The sequence below is a fragment of the Camelus ferus genome, chromosome 10 (genome assembly GCF_009834535.1).
Source record: "Camelus ferus isolate YT-003-E chromosome 10, BCGSAC_Cfer_1.0, whole genome shotgun sequence".
Classification (NCBI taxonomy): Eukaryota; Metazoa; Chordata; class Mammalia; order Artiodactyla; family Camelidae; genus Camelus; species Camelus ferus.
In genome coordinates, this window is record NC_045705.1 from 1548814 (window position 1) to 1568805 (window position 19992).

General features: G+C 36.3%; 1 protein-coding gene across 3 annotated transcripts in view; it reads left to right on the top strand.

Annotated features, from left to right (window-relative positions):
• GRIA4 (glutamate ionotropic receptor AMPA type subunit 4) overlaps positions 1-19992 on the top strand; it is a 432139-nt gene that overhangs the window by 371484 nt on the left and 40663 nt on the right. For all 3 annotated transcript variants that reach the window (XM_032488229.1, XM_006186367.3, XM_032488231.1), the window contains 2 exons: positions 1894-2092; positions 8030-8277. In XM_032488229.1, coding sequence (XP_032344120.1) covers positions 1894-2092; positions 8030-8277 — 447 coding nt within the window. The remainder of the gene's footprint in view (positions 1-1893; positions 2093-8029; positions 8278-19992) is intronic.

Below are 19992 nucleotides of genomic sequence, written 5' to 3' on the forward strand. Positions count from 1 at the left end.
CCTGGAGGCAGAGCATTGCTTGAAGCACAGAAAAACCTTGCAATCTCCAAATTAATCAAAAATATATTCATAGCCAATTTTTCCAAATTAGCACAAAGTGAGGCTACATCATAAAAACGAATTTCCCAATGGAAAAGTAACATATGGAACCCATCAAAAATCTCAAAAAACACTTTTTATTAATATTCTCTTCAGTGATTTGATGGACAGAAGCTAAATCCAAATCGTTAAGAGTAGGAATTTATTTTCATGTCTCCTTTTCAAAATCAAATGTTGTTCATTTTTGAAAATTAATTTTGAACTTGATTTACATCCCATGTAGCTTAAGAGAGAGATTTCTGCGATGGAGTTAACTAAAACCAATGAGTCAATATAGTGGGTACCAGGTACACATTGTTCTATCCAGCAATGCATAAACAGCTAAGCATTAACCAAGAAGTCAGCAATATAAATACGATACTGGTTTTCATTATCCTTGGAGTCACGGCTCACTTCTGATGCCATCAAGACACGTTTCAGTTATGTTTGCCAGAAATGCAGCCAATCTCGGGCTGCATGAAAAATACCAAATTTCTCTCAGAAAAGGTAGCTGAAGGCAGGAGAAGCTAAGAATTGAATTTAAATAGTGATTTATATTAGTATTGCAAATAAATGTATTTTATAAAGAAACATAACTTTTTCTCAAAAAGAGTCATTTTAGCTACAATGCGGTTTGCCTTCCTTAAGACCCAAGAATACTATCAGTGTGTTTAAATCCCAGTAACACAGGAATTTGAATCAATAACTCTCAATTAATGAAATGAAAAGAAATCAAAGCAAATCAAGCAGTGGTTTTATGGCTTTTAAAACCAGGATTAAGCAAATGCTAAGTTAAAAACAACAGATGCCACTTATAATGGTTAAGAAGGGAGCATTTTAAGCCTAGAAAGGCTGTGGAATATAGGAAAATTTTCCTCACTTAAGAAACAAGGTTTCTTACGGGAAATTTAAATAGTTTGTCTTATCAATTGAGATCAATTATGAATATGCTATGAATTTTGTATTCATTCCATTCTCACTTTTCCTCTCCTCACCCACATATCCTTAGTAGCCAGAGAAAGGGTGAAGAGAGAACATTTTTTTGAACTCTAGCATCAATTTTTAGTGTTCTCACACTGCCCATTGACAAGTCACATGCTTTGGTCTTACATGGGCAATAGCAGAGAGAATATTTTCATACCAGTATCTAAAGATGCTTAAGACATAGCTCATCTTCCACTCAGATAAGAAATAAAATATCAAACAAACAAAAATGTTCAACTATAGTTACTTTGAGACCAATCCTGAATCATCGTCTGTGCCAGCCCCACTTGGGCATATGTCCCAACCATCCTGGCGTGGCTCTGATTGAAGGTAAAAAGAAGTTTTCTCAGAAAAGCATCTACCAGCTTGTAGCCAATTTGAGAGCTCACCCATTGTTAAGATGTATTGCGATTTTATACACCATCAAGAGAGAAACAGTGCTGCCAATTAAACTATGGTACTGTGTTTTATCTCATCAAACATGAGCTGCATCTTAATTTCAGAGGTGCAAAATGTAAGAGGGGACTCAATGAATTTAAGTAAGTATTCCTTTTCTGGACCTGAAGGAAAGGCTTTAAGTTCCACGTTTCTGCCAATTAAACAATGAAAAGGAAAACGTTTCTTTATTTCCAGCGGCATTTGTACATTCCATATAGCATGAAAGTTATCAAGTGTTACAGAAATATTAGAATAATTCTTGAGTAGACTGTCAGAAAATAAAAATGATATTTGCAATTATTTTTGAACATACATGGTGAATTGATGTTTTTTCTTTCCTTTCTCTATGCCGATTATAGAAAGGAAAATGTGCATTATCTTATCCGTGTTTAGATCCCTTTCAGGTCGAATTGTTGGAGGTGTTTGGTGGTTCTTTACGCTCATCATTATATCATCTTATACTGCTAACCTCGCTGCTTTCCTGACGGTTGAGAGAATGGTCTCGCCCATAGAAAGTGCGGAAGACCTGGCCAAACAAACAGAAATTGCCTATGGAACATTGGATTCAGGGTCAACAAAAGAATTCTTCAGAGTAAGTTGAGGGGAAACTAACAATGAAATAGTCATAACTTTGAAATTCAGGCAATTTACAATTTACCAATAAGAGTATGATGGGCTCTGGCTGTAGCAGGTTTTGCAAACACAATGGTAACTGCTATGTTTAATGCTTAATGTTTATGTTTAATGTATAATTAAATCCAAGTAGGATTTAATTATAATCCTACTTGGATTTTATAATCACTTTAATTTGCAAAAGCTAATTGATTTATTCACGTTGCAAGAGGAGCCCTCCCTAAGGAAAAGTAACAACAAAAAGGTAAATACAGCAACTTTATAACATAATTATCCCAAAGAGCCCATTGTTGAGAATGCTGTGAAGATACATCATCTTGCAAGATTGGATTTATTTTATACTTTGGGACTTAGAGCATAAAAATGAAAGCAAAGCTTTTTTTTTTTTCCTTTTTTTAAAGAATACATTTAACTTGCGGCATTTGAATCCCCAAAAACTTAAGGTTTATTATTCTATAATCTATTCTGTAACAATAGATTTCAAGGCAATATGTTCGCTTTCTCACAAGATAATGGGAGCAAAAAGTATTAAGTTCTAGCACCTTTGTAAGACTTTATATTTCATCTGTGCTGATTTCTCTGCTTTTGCAGATAAAATTGTTCAAACTGATATAATTGAGTTTCACATATGGGTATGATTCCTTTGACTTGCCAGGTATTTGGGGGGTTTTGGACCAATGTAAGGATGGAGTTTTGATCAGTGAATCTCTTTTACTTTGGTTTTACTGAAGTCCAAAGATACACACTTTGTAAAACTCACTCAGCTTGGAAATTAAAAACAACAAAATGTGCTACTCCATAAACCAGCCTTAACTTTCATGCAACTGAGTTTCAGTAAGATATTTCTCTTTTTTAAAAAAGATTCAATTATGGTATTCTTATATACTGCAGATGTTTATGTAACACTAAATCTGGAACAGATAACTCAAAAATTCTGTCAAATCCATCACTGGGCATTGTCTAAAAACACACAAAAAAAAAACAAAAAACAACAATAAAAAAACAGGACAGAAAGCGCAAGTAGAAGGTGATTCTCTCCTGTTGTGGGGAGTACATGTGGCAGGCAGAGCTGTCAGCCCTTGAGAACTGGCACCTCACGTGTCCCTTTTGCAGCAAGCAGGGCTTTGTGTCTGGCCTTTCCTTGGGGTCAGCATGGGGCACCCTTTGCAGGCATGGCCCAGGCCTCCTCTGGCTCTTCCCCAAGTGTGGCGGTGGGCCCGGGTGCCTCCCTCCCCACCATGGACAGCTATGCATCGCCTTTCCAGGCTTTCCTTGCCAGAGGCTCTCCTGCACCCACAAATGTGACTCGTAGACATTTTCTTTAAATAAAATCGTCTTTATCAACAATTGGGAGAATTGCTAATAGATATAAAATTTGTAAATTAATTATAAAGTATTTGTAGATTTTTCTAAAACAAAATAATACTCATGACACCAGATTTTATTAACAGTATTCAATGGAGAAACTTATTTAGGCAATTTTTTTAACTTACTGCATACATTCCAGTCTCTAAAGCTTAATAATAGCAGTGTACTGCTTTAATACATTTTAGCATAATTTCAGTACCTTGCTGGACATCTGTAAGTTTCCATCCAAAGGACAGCTGGTAAAATGTAGTGATTTTTGCCTAAAAACAGTTATGTATATGCATCCAAATAGAATACAAATTTGTGCTCTCACTTCCATTTTACTGAAAAATGATGACTGATCTTCATGGAAGTAAAACAAATATTTGCAGGTTCATCGCTCTGCCTTGAGTGAAAAAGGGAGAAAGTAATGTCATATTGATTCCTTGAAAACGTTTCAAAAATAGCTCACTGTAAAGTTCGGTGGCATCAAGTACATTGAACATGTTATTTCTAATCTTTATAGAGTTTTTAAAAATTGCTCAAGCTCTAAAAACTAGTAGATAAGAGAATATATTGATAAGAAATACAGAAATTTCCCTCACATTAAGGGAAGCTGCTTCTTCAATTTAGAGAGCTTTCCACATGAGCTGTGCCATCACCATGCCGTTTCCTTTCTCTCCCACTCAATTTGTTTTAAAATTGAAAGGTTTTTGTAAGTACAGGTATTTATTGTTACGGAATAATTTGAACCCTAATAGGACAAGAAAAACATTTTCCCCAGAAACACACTTCCAAGAATGCATACATTCAGGATCTCTGATAAAAATCTCATTCATTTCCTACCCTGTGTTCTCCCTTCCCTCCCATACGTGATGACCTGGTTTAAATAAACCATTTGTCTCATGGGTTGAGGAAACAGAATGTGAAGGGTATTTTTGCCCTTGCCAGAAATGTTTTCTCATCAGAACCCAATAATGGCACATCTGCCAACTTCCCTAAACTGCTTCAGGCGGTTACCTATACTCAGCACTTCAAAAAATGCTGCAATTCTTCTGCAAAAAGAATTAGGCCATGGAGGGAAATTACATCTAAATTCAACTGTTGTCCATTATAGAACTTGAAATGTTTCATGTTCTATGCACCTTGTTAAGCATAAACACAGAGGTATTTAAAGGAAGGGTATAGCTCAGTGGTAGAGCTGCATCCTTAGCATGCATGACGTCCTGGGCTCAATCCCCATTACATCTGTTACAAAATAAATAAATAAAAATATTAAACCTAATTTCTTCCTCCCCCCAAAAAAGGAAGTTTGTACTTGTCACTTAAAGACAGGCCTTTGTATTGATAGTTTTACATTATTACACACGTGATTTGAACACACTGATTTTCATTTCAGTGCGGATTTTAGCCCGTGCCTGTTTCGGTCATCAGTGAAATCATGAAGGCATGAGTGAGGTGGATTACTATCTCAGGACTTGCACTGTTATCAAATAGTGCATTGATGAGCTCTTACTGCATCAGTCTTGCTGCGTAAGCTACTGAAAGCAGGAAGTAATTCACTTCATAACGATGTAAATATCAACTAGAAGGCATGACATTTTTACATATTTTCTACTCAAAGCAGAAATGGCAGAGTACTTAATTTTGAGAAATTAAAAGGACAGCATATTTTTAAAACTCCAAGATTTATTTTCAGTCATAAAACCGTGCTTTAAACAAGATAGTTCCCCATGCATTGAGTTTCACAGTGAAGATGAAACAAGTAAATCTGAAATTAATTTTATAATTTTAAAAAATAATGACGTATTATCTTTGCTTATTACCTTGAGCTTGTGCACTCCTCAAACCTGATCTTTAAGCACATGTCACAGTTGAGGGTGTTAAAAGTCCCGTTGTCACTGTGTTTATGGGCTTGCTGGGCCTGCAGAAATGTCCTCATGTTACCCTGACTTCACCAAACTTATGAAGATTATCTTGCCCTCATTGCTTAGCAAGCATCCTCTTACAGTCAGAGATAAGGCACTGGGACATTATTTCCAGTCCTTTACCTTTTGAATTTCCCCCACCCTACCCCCTTCGCCATATGGGTGTGACTTTATGTAAGCCATACCCCTTTAAATCAGAATCAGAATCTCTAAACATTAACGAAGTGACACATCGTGTAAATGTTTTTTTCCAGAGTTGCTTTCACCATTCCTCAATTTTCCACTGGGAGTCTGTATTCTATAATTTCTATTATATTTACGACCTGCTAAGTTAAGCATAACAACACTATGGATTTCTCTTTCTTCTGGATTTTAAAGGAATTCATTTAACTTCTTTTGCACTTAAAGAATATGTAATTCAATATATTTAAACAAATGCAGTAGTAATTTCCCTCACATTAATATTATGCAAATAGACTTCTATAAAAATGTCAGTGGCTTAAGGATATTTTATTCCTTTAAAAAGGAATCATTTGTCTTAATATTATGTTGTATTCTATATAGTTAAATTAGCTTCATAATTACTAGGCCCTAAAAATACTCTTTTTCCATTTTGTTGTGTTAGTTTTCTTTAGCTGTTTCCTGTTCCTTTAATAAGATACAGAATAGTAACTGGAAAATTGCCAAATAACTAGCATGATTCTCATATTCTTTGAATTTTTCAAAAATACTTCAATCAAAATGCACTCAGATTTTATTTCTTCTGTTTGGAGTGTAGTCTACATAGTGAAGCAAATAATACATATAGGACTCTGTACCTTTTTGCGTGAAACTCTCAAGTCATCGATATATTTTAAAAAGTGATTCTATACCTAAAAGATGGTGTTTACCAACACTTCTCTAAATTGAAATCATCAGAATAAATGTTTAAGGACAGTTAGTATCGAGTGATCCAGAGAGTTTATAATTTTCAGAGATTGAAACTCATGGTAAAGTGGAAGCATTCATTCTCTGGAGGAGAACTTCATTATTAGAGATGGAATGACTGAGGCTGGGCGATATGGTGCCCCGAGGGGATGTCACGGTTTCAGGTTCTGAATCTAGCTACTCTTCTGTCCTGGAACCACATGGAATCTCTGCAATTGAATTAGAGTTGGCATACAATTTCCTAACATGGGGACTTGTATAGCCAGAAGTAAACTGTCATTACTTGAACACACATACACAGACATATCAGAATCTCTATTTCATGAGATATTTTTAAGTGTTAATAACGTAAAAACAATTCATATGACATTACCGGGTGTCTATTTCCCTTCTGATATTTATCACCATTTGAATATACATAACATAAAATATCTGGGCCTTTTTTTTTTTTGATGTTCAAGTATGCAATCATACTAAATTTCCATCTTACAAAGCCAAAATTTTGAAGACCACTTTTATCAGCTTCTTTGTCCACCTGAGTACTTTGCTTTTGCCCAAAGACACATATTCTTAAGTTTGCTATTCAGATACTTTGTTGATCATTGAAGATCGGCTTCTTGTTGGAGTCTGTCTTCTGGTCAGTAAAGCAAGGGCAGCATAAATAGATACACGTGCTACGCAGGATCTGGCCTCATGTATGGATTAAAGTTTGAGTGAAGTCTCCATCACTTTTTATTTGGATTCTGATGCAAAATTGCCACACCACGCTATTGAACAAAAGCAGTTGCACCAGATAAAAGCCTACATGCATGACTGTATTACCAAACACCAAACAGGATTCAGGCTTTTCTATTTTATTAAATATATCCTTTGGGGCATTTGAGTTCATTTGGATATATTTTCATGTGAAAAACATGTGGATGAAAAAAATCTAATATGACTACAGATACCTGCAAAAGGAATCAGCTAAATTAAGCAGGGGAAGTAATACAGATAGAGCCCAGATAGACAAAAAGTGAATTTCTTGGCTGAAGTCAGGAGATTAGAAAAACGAACTGTCCAAAATATAAATTAGGAAAACCGGAATCAATTGTCTTTAAAGTTTAATATATGTTATATATATATATATATATATGTATATGGAGATTTTGTTAGAAAAATTCTAAAAGTGTTTTGGTGGACCTAGAGTTTGATTCTTGCTTAATGGATACTTGGTTTGTAAACCACGACAGATTTCTCCTTCCCCTTTGGTGACCAACTACCAACTTGGTAGGGACTGCAAGTTTTCTGCATATCTTTTTTAGAATGGTTTTTGTTAAAACTTTGAGGCGTGAAAAAATATGAAAATAAAACAATATAACAGGTCTCCTTATTTGCTATAATTCAATACCACTCTCTTTATGGCAGTTCACATTTTATAATAATAATATATTCTTCTTTAAGCAGTAGAGCAGGGAAGTTAGTATGACAAAAGGTACCAGCTTTTTCACGTTCCACTTTTAAATGTCTTTGATTTCAGGGATTTTCTTAAACAGTTGTAAGAGGCAGCTTTCTCATTGAAAAAGAAGAATGTTTCTATGTGAGACTGGAATTAGAGGGTAATGTAAAAAGGTTCTTGAGCCTTCTCAGTTCAGCCAATATTAACATCTTGTTCCCTTCTTTCCTGTATTTAATTTTGTTTTAATTTCCTGCAGAGATCAAAAATAGCAGTGTACGAAAAGATGTGGACCTACATGCGATCAGCAGAACCGTCAGTGTTCACTAGGACTACGGCTGAGGGAGTGGCCCGCGTCCGGAAGTCCAAGGGCAAGTTCGCCTTCCTGCTGGAGTCCACCATGAACGAGTACATTGAGCAGCGGAAGCCCTGCGACACCATGAAAGTGGGAGGAAACCTGGATTCCAAGGGCTACGGAGTAGCCACCCCCAAGGGCTCCTCATTAAGGTGGGTGGAATAATATAACAATAGAGCGCGTGTTGTTATAGTATTCCACCCTCCCTGATGTCCCCGAGAGAACTGTTTTGTTTTGTGTGTGAACATGGTATGTTTGTTTGTTTTTCTTTTTCTCCATTTCATAGTTTTTTTTGTTTGTTTTTTTTGTGGTTTTTTTTTTTTTTTGGTCAACAATCAGGTAATTTTTTTTTTAATTTTTAGGATACTTAATTATAATTGACCTATATCTTTTAAGGCCATATAAAAACCAAACTGGTTGAACACTAGCTGCTTCCGGTAGGCCTAAAACATGGGTAGCATACGCTTCTATATCTCATCAACTTTTTTTGGCCACTAAAATGCACACTCTCATTTTGTCAGTAATAAGTCTACATTTTATCTTTTTTTTTTTTTTTTTCAGAAAATTATGCCTACCTGCTAGTTTCTGAGTAAGAAAAATGATCAATTTCTTCCAAACGCTTTTTTTTTCCATTTCAATGTTTCATTTATTACGGAATCATTAACTTTTAGATAATCCTGATGTATTGATGCTAACTTTGTAAATCACATCTATTTATAAACGCAATCCTGATCAGAGGGGACACTGGGCTCTGATTTTATGGGGCTTACTCAAGTCACACTCTCACTGGTTGCAAAGGGAGTGTGGTGTAAGTAAGATCTGTAAAACCAGACCCAGTAAGAAAAGAATCCAAAATCGTTCACACGTAGGCTCCTAAAAATGTGACGCATGAGCAAACCATCACCCATGTGGTTAACAGTCCACATGTGTTCAAAGTGAGACTTTAATTCTCAAGGAAATGTTGGTAAAATCTGCCCTTTGCACAAACTTGTTCCTGGACATAGAGAATTCACATATTTATGTCCAGGAGGCAGAGTTTCCTATTTTCCTTAAGTAATAAAGACTACTGTTGAAAAGCTGGGGTCCAAAGCGACAACTGACAAATTACTCTGGTCTCAGTGCTGCTTAGGAGAGATTCACACAAAACGCAGATTCAAGAAGAAATCAGCATCTTTGCTAAAGGACTTAACCAAGAACCTGGTCTTGGAAAAATGATGTTTCTGGTAAGCCTCTGACAAAACGAAGGTAATGAGAACTGTCCTATTGCCTAATAAGAGTGAAGACAATATAAAAAGTGTATGATTGTTTTCAGAAAGGGAAGTGCAGTGTCCTTGGAGTGTGCGTGTCGGGTCGGGGAAGAGCTGAGGCAGTTGTAAGGAGCAAATCCAGCGCTGAACAGGTTGCGTTAAACCGGTGTTTTGTGTTTGCAGACAACACTCTAATACTTAGAGAGGGGTTCATGGTTCAAAGGGGACAGTTTTTAAAGAAGACAGAAAATTAGCCAGTAAGGACAAAAATTGGGGTATGGATGTTGGCAATTCTGATGTCAGGTTTATCTGAACACACTTCCCATATGAGACTGCAGAAATGTGCACGGAGAAAGCCAAACAGATAAATTATCCAGGATAAAATTCTGCCCGAAAAGATTTCAGCCATTCGGAAACTTAAAGTGGCATCAGGGTATTTGGTCTTTAAAGGTCTTTATATTTTATAATGATGCAATATGAGAAATATGTGATTTCAATGAGGCCATGTGGCAAAGAAATAGTAGCTGTAAGAAATGATAGTTATAAGAGCACCTTAGTGTAAATAATTTAAAAGAAATAGGAGGGGAGAAAGCAATGGTTGATTTGTAGATCAGTGTTCAGACCATTGATTACATTCACAGGATGCAGCATTTGCTCTTAATTAATTCTCTGTGGAGGTAGCTTGCCTTGTCCTCTGTCTTGTGTCTACTGATAAAGTCAAGTTCCAGGGACTGAATTTGGCCCTCAGATACGGGCGCGCCTGGCTGCCATTGATGGCAAGAATGTTCCCTCTTAAATGTGCCACTTTGTCAAATCCACACTACAGGGATTGTTTAGGGGGACGCTGAAGGGCTTCATCTGTCCAGAACTGTATAATTATCAGCTATTGGCTTCCCCCTCTTTTCCTGTCCTTTCCTGGATCTTGTTAATGAGGCAATTGTTAAACCCAGCTTCCTGGGTGAAGAGTTTGTTTATGCGCTTTGTTTTATGCAAGCCACAATTTCCTGAGCAAGCTGGCCCCTGCATGCCAAAACCACAGTCACTTTGTCCAGTCTCGGAGACACTGAAGGCTAACCAGCATTCACCTTACCCCCATCTCCTCACTCCCCCACCCCCAGCCCAACTAAGCAGGAGGCTCTTAAGCTCAAATTCTAATTCTTATTCAACTAGCAACCTTCTGTTTCAAAAGAGGCAAACTAATACAGAGATGGGCAAACAGGCACCTTCTGTACAAATGATGAAATTCAAAATAATTGCAGTCATCAGAGCAAGATCCAGAGGGCATACCTCTATCAAAAGTATCTTTGAAATCTTCTTGCTTTATTTGTTCTGTGGTGATTGTCTGTTTTCCTGTAAGATCTATCTTTTTGAACCAGGGTTTGAGGTTCACAGTTCTGCATACAGTGAGACTGCTCTTTTTCATTGTCTTTATTTATGGCTTTCTTACAAACTGCTGCCATTTTGATTCATTGGGCAACATGAGACTTTAAGGAAAGGAAAACAATCTTCCTTCTAGATAAGCATAAACAGGAATGCAAATAACTAGCAATCTTTTGTTGATCTAGGGAGTTTTAAATTTCCAGATCTTGCTGTTTGGTCAAAATGCTCCAGAATGAACTGTCACAGAAAAGAGGAAGTGTATGTTCTATAATCAAGATGGAAAGTTAGGGCTTGGGTCTTTAATGGAGACTAAAATGCACGCAGTCAGGTCAGCACAGGGAAAGCGTACCTGTGACTGATGTAAGACATATGACAGCAGTGATGACTGGTACCCGTCTTTATGGTAAATGCAGGACTCTGTTGTTCAAAGAGACTTTATTTCAAACTAGAGTTTGCTAGGCACACAGTGAGATGTTAAAAACCATCTGGCTAGCACTAACAGTTACAGAGGCCAATAAGCATGCTCAGAAATCATTGGTTTACTGTCATTTGACATATATCCTCCAGTTTGTAAGTGATAGAATGATGCCAGGTACGTTGAGGTTGTTAAACTTAGAATCTGTTAGTTCTAACATTAAACAGGAAGGCAATTATAGCTAAATGTACTTACAAACTGTAAATATCAGTGAGTGAAAGAACTTAAATCTTACTGGCATGGTTATTCATTTTTCTAAGTTACCTTCTAAAGAAAACTTCCAGGTATTCCTGTGAGATAAAAAGGTAACATCTTTTATATTATCTCTGAACCATCTCCCTACTTTGATACTGCTCCTGAATCCCCTTTCCACCTGTACAGTGCCGTTTATACCGTTATCAGGGTCATGAACCTCCTGCTCATGCCTTCTCCTGGACCCTTGGCAATCCAAAGCGCTTGTAAAAGCCTGCACTGGCTGAGAAACTTTTTAAGGTGGTTTAAAATAGACACTTTAGATAGGACAGCAATGGAATGCAAAGTTTAGATGAGAGGAGAAATGTGTTTATTTTGACTATACCAGCAACGATACCAACTGTACTAAAGAATTTGACTACAATGGTACAGTTACAGAGTTGCATATTTATAGAATAGTACATGTCCTTACACTATAGTATTTATTATATAGTAATTATTATATATTACTATAGTCATACTATAGTATTATATAGTATTTTGTATAGTATTATATAGTATTTATTATATAGTAATTATTATATATTACTACAGTCATACTATAGTATTATATAGTATTATATATAGTATTATATAGTATTTATTATATAGTAATTATTATATATTACTATAGTCATACTATAGTATTATATCATATTTATTATATAGTAATTATTATATATTACCATAGTCATACTGTAGTATTATATAGTATTACACAGGAATTATTATATAGTATTCATTATATAGTATAGTATTTATATTATAACGTATACTTTACTATCAAAATAATGCTTTCTTTACTGCCTTATCTATATTACACTAGTTACTATAGTCTCAGCTTTACCATGCAATAAATAAAACTGATAAATATCATTCAGAGCACATCATAATTTAGGTAATACAGATTTACTGACTATTAAATTGTTGTTAGATGAGAAATACCCCTTTTAAAGATATTCGTGATGGCTAGTATCTGTAAGTACCTCCAGGGAACAAAGCAGAGGCTCATACCTTCAGAATTCGCCTGGCCTGTGTAAGGATTTGTATACTTGGCCCTAATGTTTGAAGCCAAGTTCAAAAATCCATCTCCTCTACTCTTATTATTCAATAATGATAATCACCGTTCAAATTTTGCCTTCTCTAAAAATGTTTGTGGAACTATGCCTAAAGCAAGACAAATGCTCAGTTGCAGGGAAAATTTAGAAAACAAACTTTCAAGGGAAAGCAATTCCAAAAGAATTTGATCAGTGGTTGAAATCTGGAACAAACAGTGAGGCCCAGTTGGACATGCTGATGCCCAGTAACAGGACCCCGTGGCAGCAGGAGCTGATGCTCTGAAACGAGACACATCATGCTCGACTTACAGCAGGCAACTCAGAGCCCCACAGCAACACGTGGCAGGGGGAGGAAGCACTAGGGATGGGGATTCAGGTAGCACAACCTCATTGGACTTTTCTTTCAGTGTTTAAACACAATCACTGCCTCAGAGGACACTTGGCTCAAGTCTAAATCTGTATCAGGGGAGGTGTTCTCTGTAGGCCAAATTATGTTTCTTCCACTTTGGTGAATTAGTTAGGGCAGGTGTATTAAATTTAAATTCATGTGGGATTATATATTATCGCTAAGGGATCACTTTGTATGTAGAATTTGTGAGATATATTTAGTCATCCGCTCAGGAATACTCGGAAGGTTTAGAAAGAAGGAGTTTGCTGGATGCTGTGTGTGAGAATAAAGTTGTAGACTATTTTTGGTGTTAGTGACAAGTCAAAGGTTAGTACTTAATATAGACACTGGTAAAACTTAAATGGACAGAAGTTTAAAGCTCAGCACTTATATTAACAGGACTTGGCCTCAAGTAAATATACTTTTAACTTGTTTTCTGGAAATGAGTTTTAGTAGATTAGTACACAAATATTTTTTTTAACTATTATGGAAAGAGATTTGTTTTCATTTATGGGTATCCTTCATTTTTCTTGGTGCCATATTAAAAGATGCTACAGATAAGCTTTTTTTAAATTTTTCATTTAGCTCTTACTTATGATTAAAAGATGATTAAAATTATACCTCCCCATGAAGAAGAAAAAAAATGCCTATTTTTCCGCATTTTTTTAAGATTCATCAGGCATTATACATTGTCCATTCTCCCCTACTTAAAAAAAAAATCTGATATGACTTGCCTTTATTCATTTGCTAGTTTATTGAACAGATGGTTGCTGGGTTCCAACTGACAACTTACTGGATACTTTCCGAGTTGTTCACTCTCAGGATGGTTTGTGGCTGCCCTAGGTAGCACCACTGGAAAGTTTCTAAATTCAGTGTTTAGCTGTGTACTCCTTCTCAATAACTTGCTTGAGAAAAATGGGTAATTTTTAGCCATTTTAGTTTATACCAGTTCAAAGAGAATTAAATTCAACAAGATAAAACAGCTACTAAAGAAGTTTAACAGTTGAAGCTTTGCGACCTGATTTAACAAGAGATCTAAGACCAGATCTCAATTTTGACAAGTTATACAAAAAGCCAGAATTCCAAACTGCTGTTCTTTAGTCCTGACACAGTTGTCTCATAAACGAATTCTATAAGGATGAAAAATCCCCAGAAAGAATATTTATATCTTATAAAATTTCAGTTAATTAAGTTGCAACACACAGCTAATGTGAGTGTAGAAGCTATAGCTAACCAAGTCAAGAAGCCTTGACCTACACATGCGAAGTGTGTTTAAGAAATATAAAGTTGTCTCTAAGGCCCGAGTTCATAATCTGATACGTAGTAAATGTGCTGTGGGTGAACTTACCCCTACATCAGCAGTGTATTTCAGTGTGTTGCCTCTGGGTATACGTTCAGTAGCTGGACGGGTCCCGTACTGTGTCACTCATCTTCACAGACCCCGTCACTGTAAGGGTTCGTTTCCAGAAACGATTGCAGGGCTAGGGCTCAGATTAAAAATGGAACGTGAGGGAACAGCAAAGCAAGTGAACAGGTGCGCTGTGTTTGGGGCCCCCCTTTCGCTGGTGCTAGGTCGAAGCCCAGGTGTGAGTTCTCCAGAACTACAGCTAAAAGCCAGGGCTGCAGGGAAGACATGCCGCCTGAGGACGCTGGCAGTGCTGAAACCTAGAAAGAGGCACGACTGAGGTACCTTAGTAAGAAGATGAAAGTCCAGGTAGTCAAAGCAAAGCGTCTGAAAGACTCTCCAAAACAAAATGATTGGAGTCAAGAGGGAAGAGACGGAAAGGGAACGTCAAGAACCAGGAGCCCTAGAGCTGGGAAATACCAAGATGAGCAGACGGCAGGGCATCCAGGGCTGCTGCTTCCGCCTTTGTGTTGAGCCAGACATGTTGGTGCGGCACAGGGGATGGGTGTGCTCATCACATTTAAAGACGCTGCAGTAGGACAAACCAGAGAAATTATTCATGTGAGAGCCTTTCAACCTCCCCCAGCCCTGCCCGCAGGCGCGAGTTGAGAAGGTGTGCAGCCATAAGAAGACTTTAGAAGATTTACTCCCCTGACAGGAAAGGACACTAAAAAATCTCCAGGCTGTCACCATGATGTTGTACTCCGATCAAAGATAAAGACATAGTGCGTGCATGGAGTTCATGTGCAGAGGACAGAGCTTGCCCGCCCTCAGAAGTAGCCAAAGTAGATATGAGTGTATCAAACATCCGCGCTATTCCTTTTCCTTTATTTTTAGGGTTTTGCTTTGTTTTGTTTGCTTTATTGAGGTACCGTCAGTTTACAATGTTGTGTCAATTTCTGGTGTACAGCACAATGCTTCAGTCATACATGAACATACATATATTCCTTTTCCTATTCTTTTTCATTATAGGTTCCTATAAGGTATCAAATGTAGTTCCCTGTGCTATACAGTAGAAACTTATCTATTTTATATATACGACTTAGTATCTGCAAATCTCAGATTTCCTAATTTATCCCTTCCCACCCCCTCCCTCTTGGTAACCATAAGTTTGTTTTCTATGTCTGTGAGTCTTTTTCTCTTTTATATGTAAGTTCATTTGTCTATTTTTTTTAGATTCCACATATGAGTGATCTCATATTGTATTTTTCTTTCTAGTTTACTTCACTTAGAATGACATTCTCCAGAGCCATCTATTTTGCTGCATTATTTTATTATTTTTATTATTTTTTAGGCTGAGAGATATTCCATTGTATACATACACCACAACTTCTTTATCCAGTCATCTATCAATGGACATTTAGGTTGCTTCCATATCTTGGCTATTATAAATAGTGCTGCTATGAACATTGGGGTGCAGGTGTCTTTTTGAATTAAGGATCCCTCTGGATATATGCCCAGGAGTGGGATTGCTGGATCATATGGTAAATCTATTTTCACTTTTTTGATGAATCTCCATACTGTTTTCCACAGCGGCTACACGAAACTGTGCAGGAGGGTGCTCTTTTCTCCACACCCTCTCCAGCATTTATCATTTGTGGAATTTTGAATGATGACCATTCTGACTGGTGTGAGGTGATACCTCATTGTAGTTTTGATTTGCATTTCTCTGATAGTTAGTGATATTGAACATTTTTTCATGTGCCTATTGATCATTTGTATGTCTTCCTTGGAGAATTGCTTGTTTAGGTCTTCTGCCCATTTTTGGATTGGGTTGTTTGTTTTTCTCTTATGAAGTCATATGAGCTGTTTTTATGTTCTGGAAATCAAACCCTTGTCAGTCTCATCTTTTGCAAATATTTTCTCCCATTCCGTATGTTGTCATTTTGTTTTGCATATGGTTTCCTTTGGCATATGGTTTCCCTTGCTGTGCAAAACCTTGTAAATTTAATTAGGTCCCATTTGTTTATTCTTGATTTTATTTCTGTTGCTTGGGTACAGTACCCTAGGAGAACATTTTTGAGATGTATGTGAGATCATGTTTTGCCTGTTTCCTTCTAGGAGGTTTACTGTATCTTGTCTTATGTTTTAAGTCTTTAAGCCATTTTGAGTTTATTTTTGTGCATGCTGTGAGGGAGTACTCTAACTTCATTGATTTACATGCAGCTGTCCATTTCTTCCAACATAGTTTGCTGAAGAGACTGTCTTTACTCCATTGTATGTTCTTGCCTCCTTTGTCAAAGATTAATTGACCAGAAGTTTGTGGGTTCATTTCTTTGCTCTCTAATCTGTTCCATTGATCCATATGTCTGTTTTTGTACCAATACCATGCTGTTTTGATTACTGTAGTTCTATAGTATTGTCTGAAGTCCAGAAAAGTTATTACTACAGCTTCTTTTTTTCCTTCAGTAATGCTTTGGCAATTCTAGGTCTTTTGTGATTCTGTATAAATTTTATTATGCTTTGTTCTAATTCTCTGCAGAATGTCGTGGGTAATTTGATAGGGATCGCATTAAATCTGTAGATTGACTTGGGCAGTATGCCCATTTTAAAAATATTGATTTTTCCAATCCAGGAGCATGGGATATCTTTCCATTTTTGTAAGTCTTCTTTAATTTCCTTAATCAATGTTTTATAGTTCTCCATATATAAGTCTTTCACCTCCTTGGTCAGATTTATTTCTAGGTATTTTATTGCTTTGGATGCTATTTTAAAAAGGATTGTTTCTTTACTTTCTTTTACTGTTGATTCATCATTAGAGTAAAGAAATGCAACTGATTTTTGTACGTTAATCTTCTATCCTGCTACCTTGCCAAATTCTTCTATTAGCTCTAGTACTTTTTGTGTGGATCTTTTAGGGTTTTCTATATAAAGTATCATGTGGTCTGCTTATAGTGACAATTTTACCTCTTCTTTTCCAGCTTGGATCCATTTTATTTCTTTTTCTTACCTGATTACTGTGGCTAGGACTTCCAAGACTATGTTGAATAGAAGAGGTGAGAGTGGACAACTTTGTCTTGTCCCAGATTTTAGTGGGAAGGTTTTCAATTTTTCAACATTGAGTACTATGCTGGCTATAGGTTTGTCATAAATAGCTTTTATTATGTTGAGATATGTTCCCTCTATCCCCACTTTGGTAAGGGTTTTTATCCTAAACGGGTATTGGATTTTATCAAATGCTTTTTCTGCATTTATTGAGATGATCATGTGGTTTTCGCCTTTCTTTTGTGGTTGTGGTGTCTCATGTTGATTGATTTGTGTATGTTGAACTGTCCTTGTGTTCCTGGGATGAACTCAATTTGATCATGGTGTATGATTTTTTTATGTGCTGCTGGATTCTGTTTGCTAATATTTTGTGAGCATTTTTGCATCTATGTTCATCAGTGATATTGGTCTATAATTTTCTTTTTTGGTAGTGTCTTTGTCTGGTTATGGTATCAGGGTGATTGTGGCTTCATAGAAAGAGTTTGGGAGTATTCCCTCCTTTTCAATCTTTTGGATGAGTTTGAGAATGATTGGTATGAGTTCTTTGTATGTTTGATAGAATTTCCCAGTGAAGCCATCCAGTTCTGGACGTTTGTTTGCAGGGAGGTTTTTTAATTGCTAATTCTATTTCATTTCTAGTGATCGGTTTGTTCAATTGGTCAATTTCTTGTTGATTCAGTCTTAGTGAACTGTATGTTTCCAGAAATTTGTCCATTTCTTTTAGGTTCACTGATTTGCTTCCAAATAGTTGTTCATAGTATTCTTGTATGGTATTTTGTATTTGTGTAGTATTGGTTATAATTTTTCCATTTTCCTTTTTTAATTTGTTTATTTGTGCTGTCTCTTCTCTTCTTGGTGAGCCTGGCCAGAGGTTTGTCAATTTTGTTTACTCTTTCAAAAAAAACAGCTCTTGATTTGATTTATTTTTTCTGGTTTTTTTTTTTTAATCTCTATTTATTTCCTCCCTGATCTTTATTATTCCCTTCCTTCTGCTGACTTTTGGTTTTGTTTGCTCTTCTTTTTCTAATTCTTTTAGCTCGTAGGTTAGATTGTTTATTTGTGATTTTTCTTCTTATTTGAGGAAGGCCTGTATTGCTAAGAAATTCCCTCTTAGGACTGCTTTTGCTGCATCCCATAGATTTTGTGTGGTTGTGTTTTCATTGTCATTTGTCTCAAAGTATTTTTTAATTTCTTCTTTGATTTCATTGCTGACCCATTGATTTTTTTAGTAGAATGTTGTTTTATCTCCATGCTTTCCTTTTTTTCTCCTTTGTTTTTCTTTAGCTGATTTCTATTTTTATAACATCGTGGTCTGAAAAGATGCTTGAAATAATTTCTACCTTCTTAAATTTGTTGAGGCTTCTTTTGTGCCCAAGTACACAATCTATCCTAGAAAATGTTCTATGTAGTGCTATTCTCTTTCTATTGAATTTGCCTCCATTTCCTCATGGTCAGCATTCTGTGGACCAATATTCAAAATTCTCCAAAAAATAAGTTGTCCTGTTCTTGCTATGCATAATGTAGCTTCTGACCATAGCTACAGAGCTGCTCTTTGGTCTTGCCTATACTCAGTTTTTAAAGAAAATGTGTCAGATTAATTGTCTTCCCTTTAGGACCCCAAGCTATAAGGACCATACTTCTATTGATAGTAAATGCCCTTGAAGTTTACAACTGTAAAGTTGCCTGTATTTGGTTTAGAAGCAGCTGTTAATTTATTCTCAGAACATTAGCAAGGTGAAGTGATAGGCATATTTTTGTTGCTGTTTTGGCTTTTTGTGCATCATTAATGTAGGATCCTATTCCCCAAACTTACCTTCCTAAAGGAAAGGACAGCAGGAAAATTACAGTCTGGGAGGCTTCGGCATGGGCTACTGCAGAGGAAGGGACCATCACTACCAGAGAGATCATGACTCTTATACCACTCTGAACAGTTCACTGGAAGCAAGAGGAGAAGAGTTATAATCATGCTGTGGTAGATTCCTACCCCTTAGTGTCCCAGGGCCCTCTTTGCAAAGAGCATGGAGGTAGGGTGGGAAAAGACTGCCAAGGAGAGGGAAGCGGGGCTATTTACACTTGGAATAATTAAACATGTAAAGAATATTTTAGACACACACACAGAGGACTTTGGAGGGATTATGGTAATCAGATGCACCATAAAACTCAAAAATACCTGTAATAAAATACCATAAAATTCACCTTATTGTGGAGATGTAATATACAAAATATAGAATTCTATACAGTGGTGACTTAATGCAGTTTTATACTAATTATAGACATCTACTTAGTACTTCACAAGTAAATAATGGCTTTGCATAAAAAGGAAAATATACCCATTTGTTTCATAATAGCACGTGGGAAGCCACTCACACAACTTTAGATGTTAACTTCCTTTTGTCTCTAAAGATAATGTCAGCCAAGATGAGGCTGATTTATTATTCATATTTAAGAAAAAGAAGATAAAATAGTTTGGCAGTCATTTGGAATGAACTGGAACATAATAAAAAACCTGGTTTAAAATTATATTCTGTTTTAATTTAACTAGGAATATGAAACTGTAGCTCATTTGTTTTAATGTTTGTTATTTTAATGTTTGTTTCTCCCCAAGAATCAGTCCTATAACTATTGTTTTCAGAATTAAATAGCATACATTTGAGATATTTTTGCCACAAACATAGTATCATAAGCACCTGGCAATACC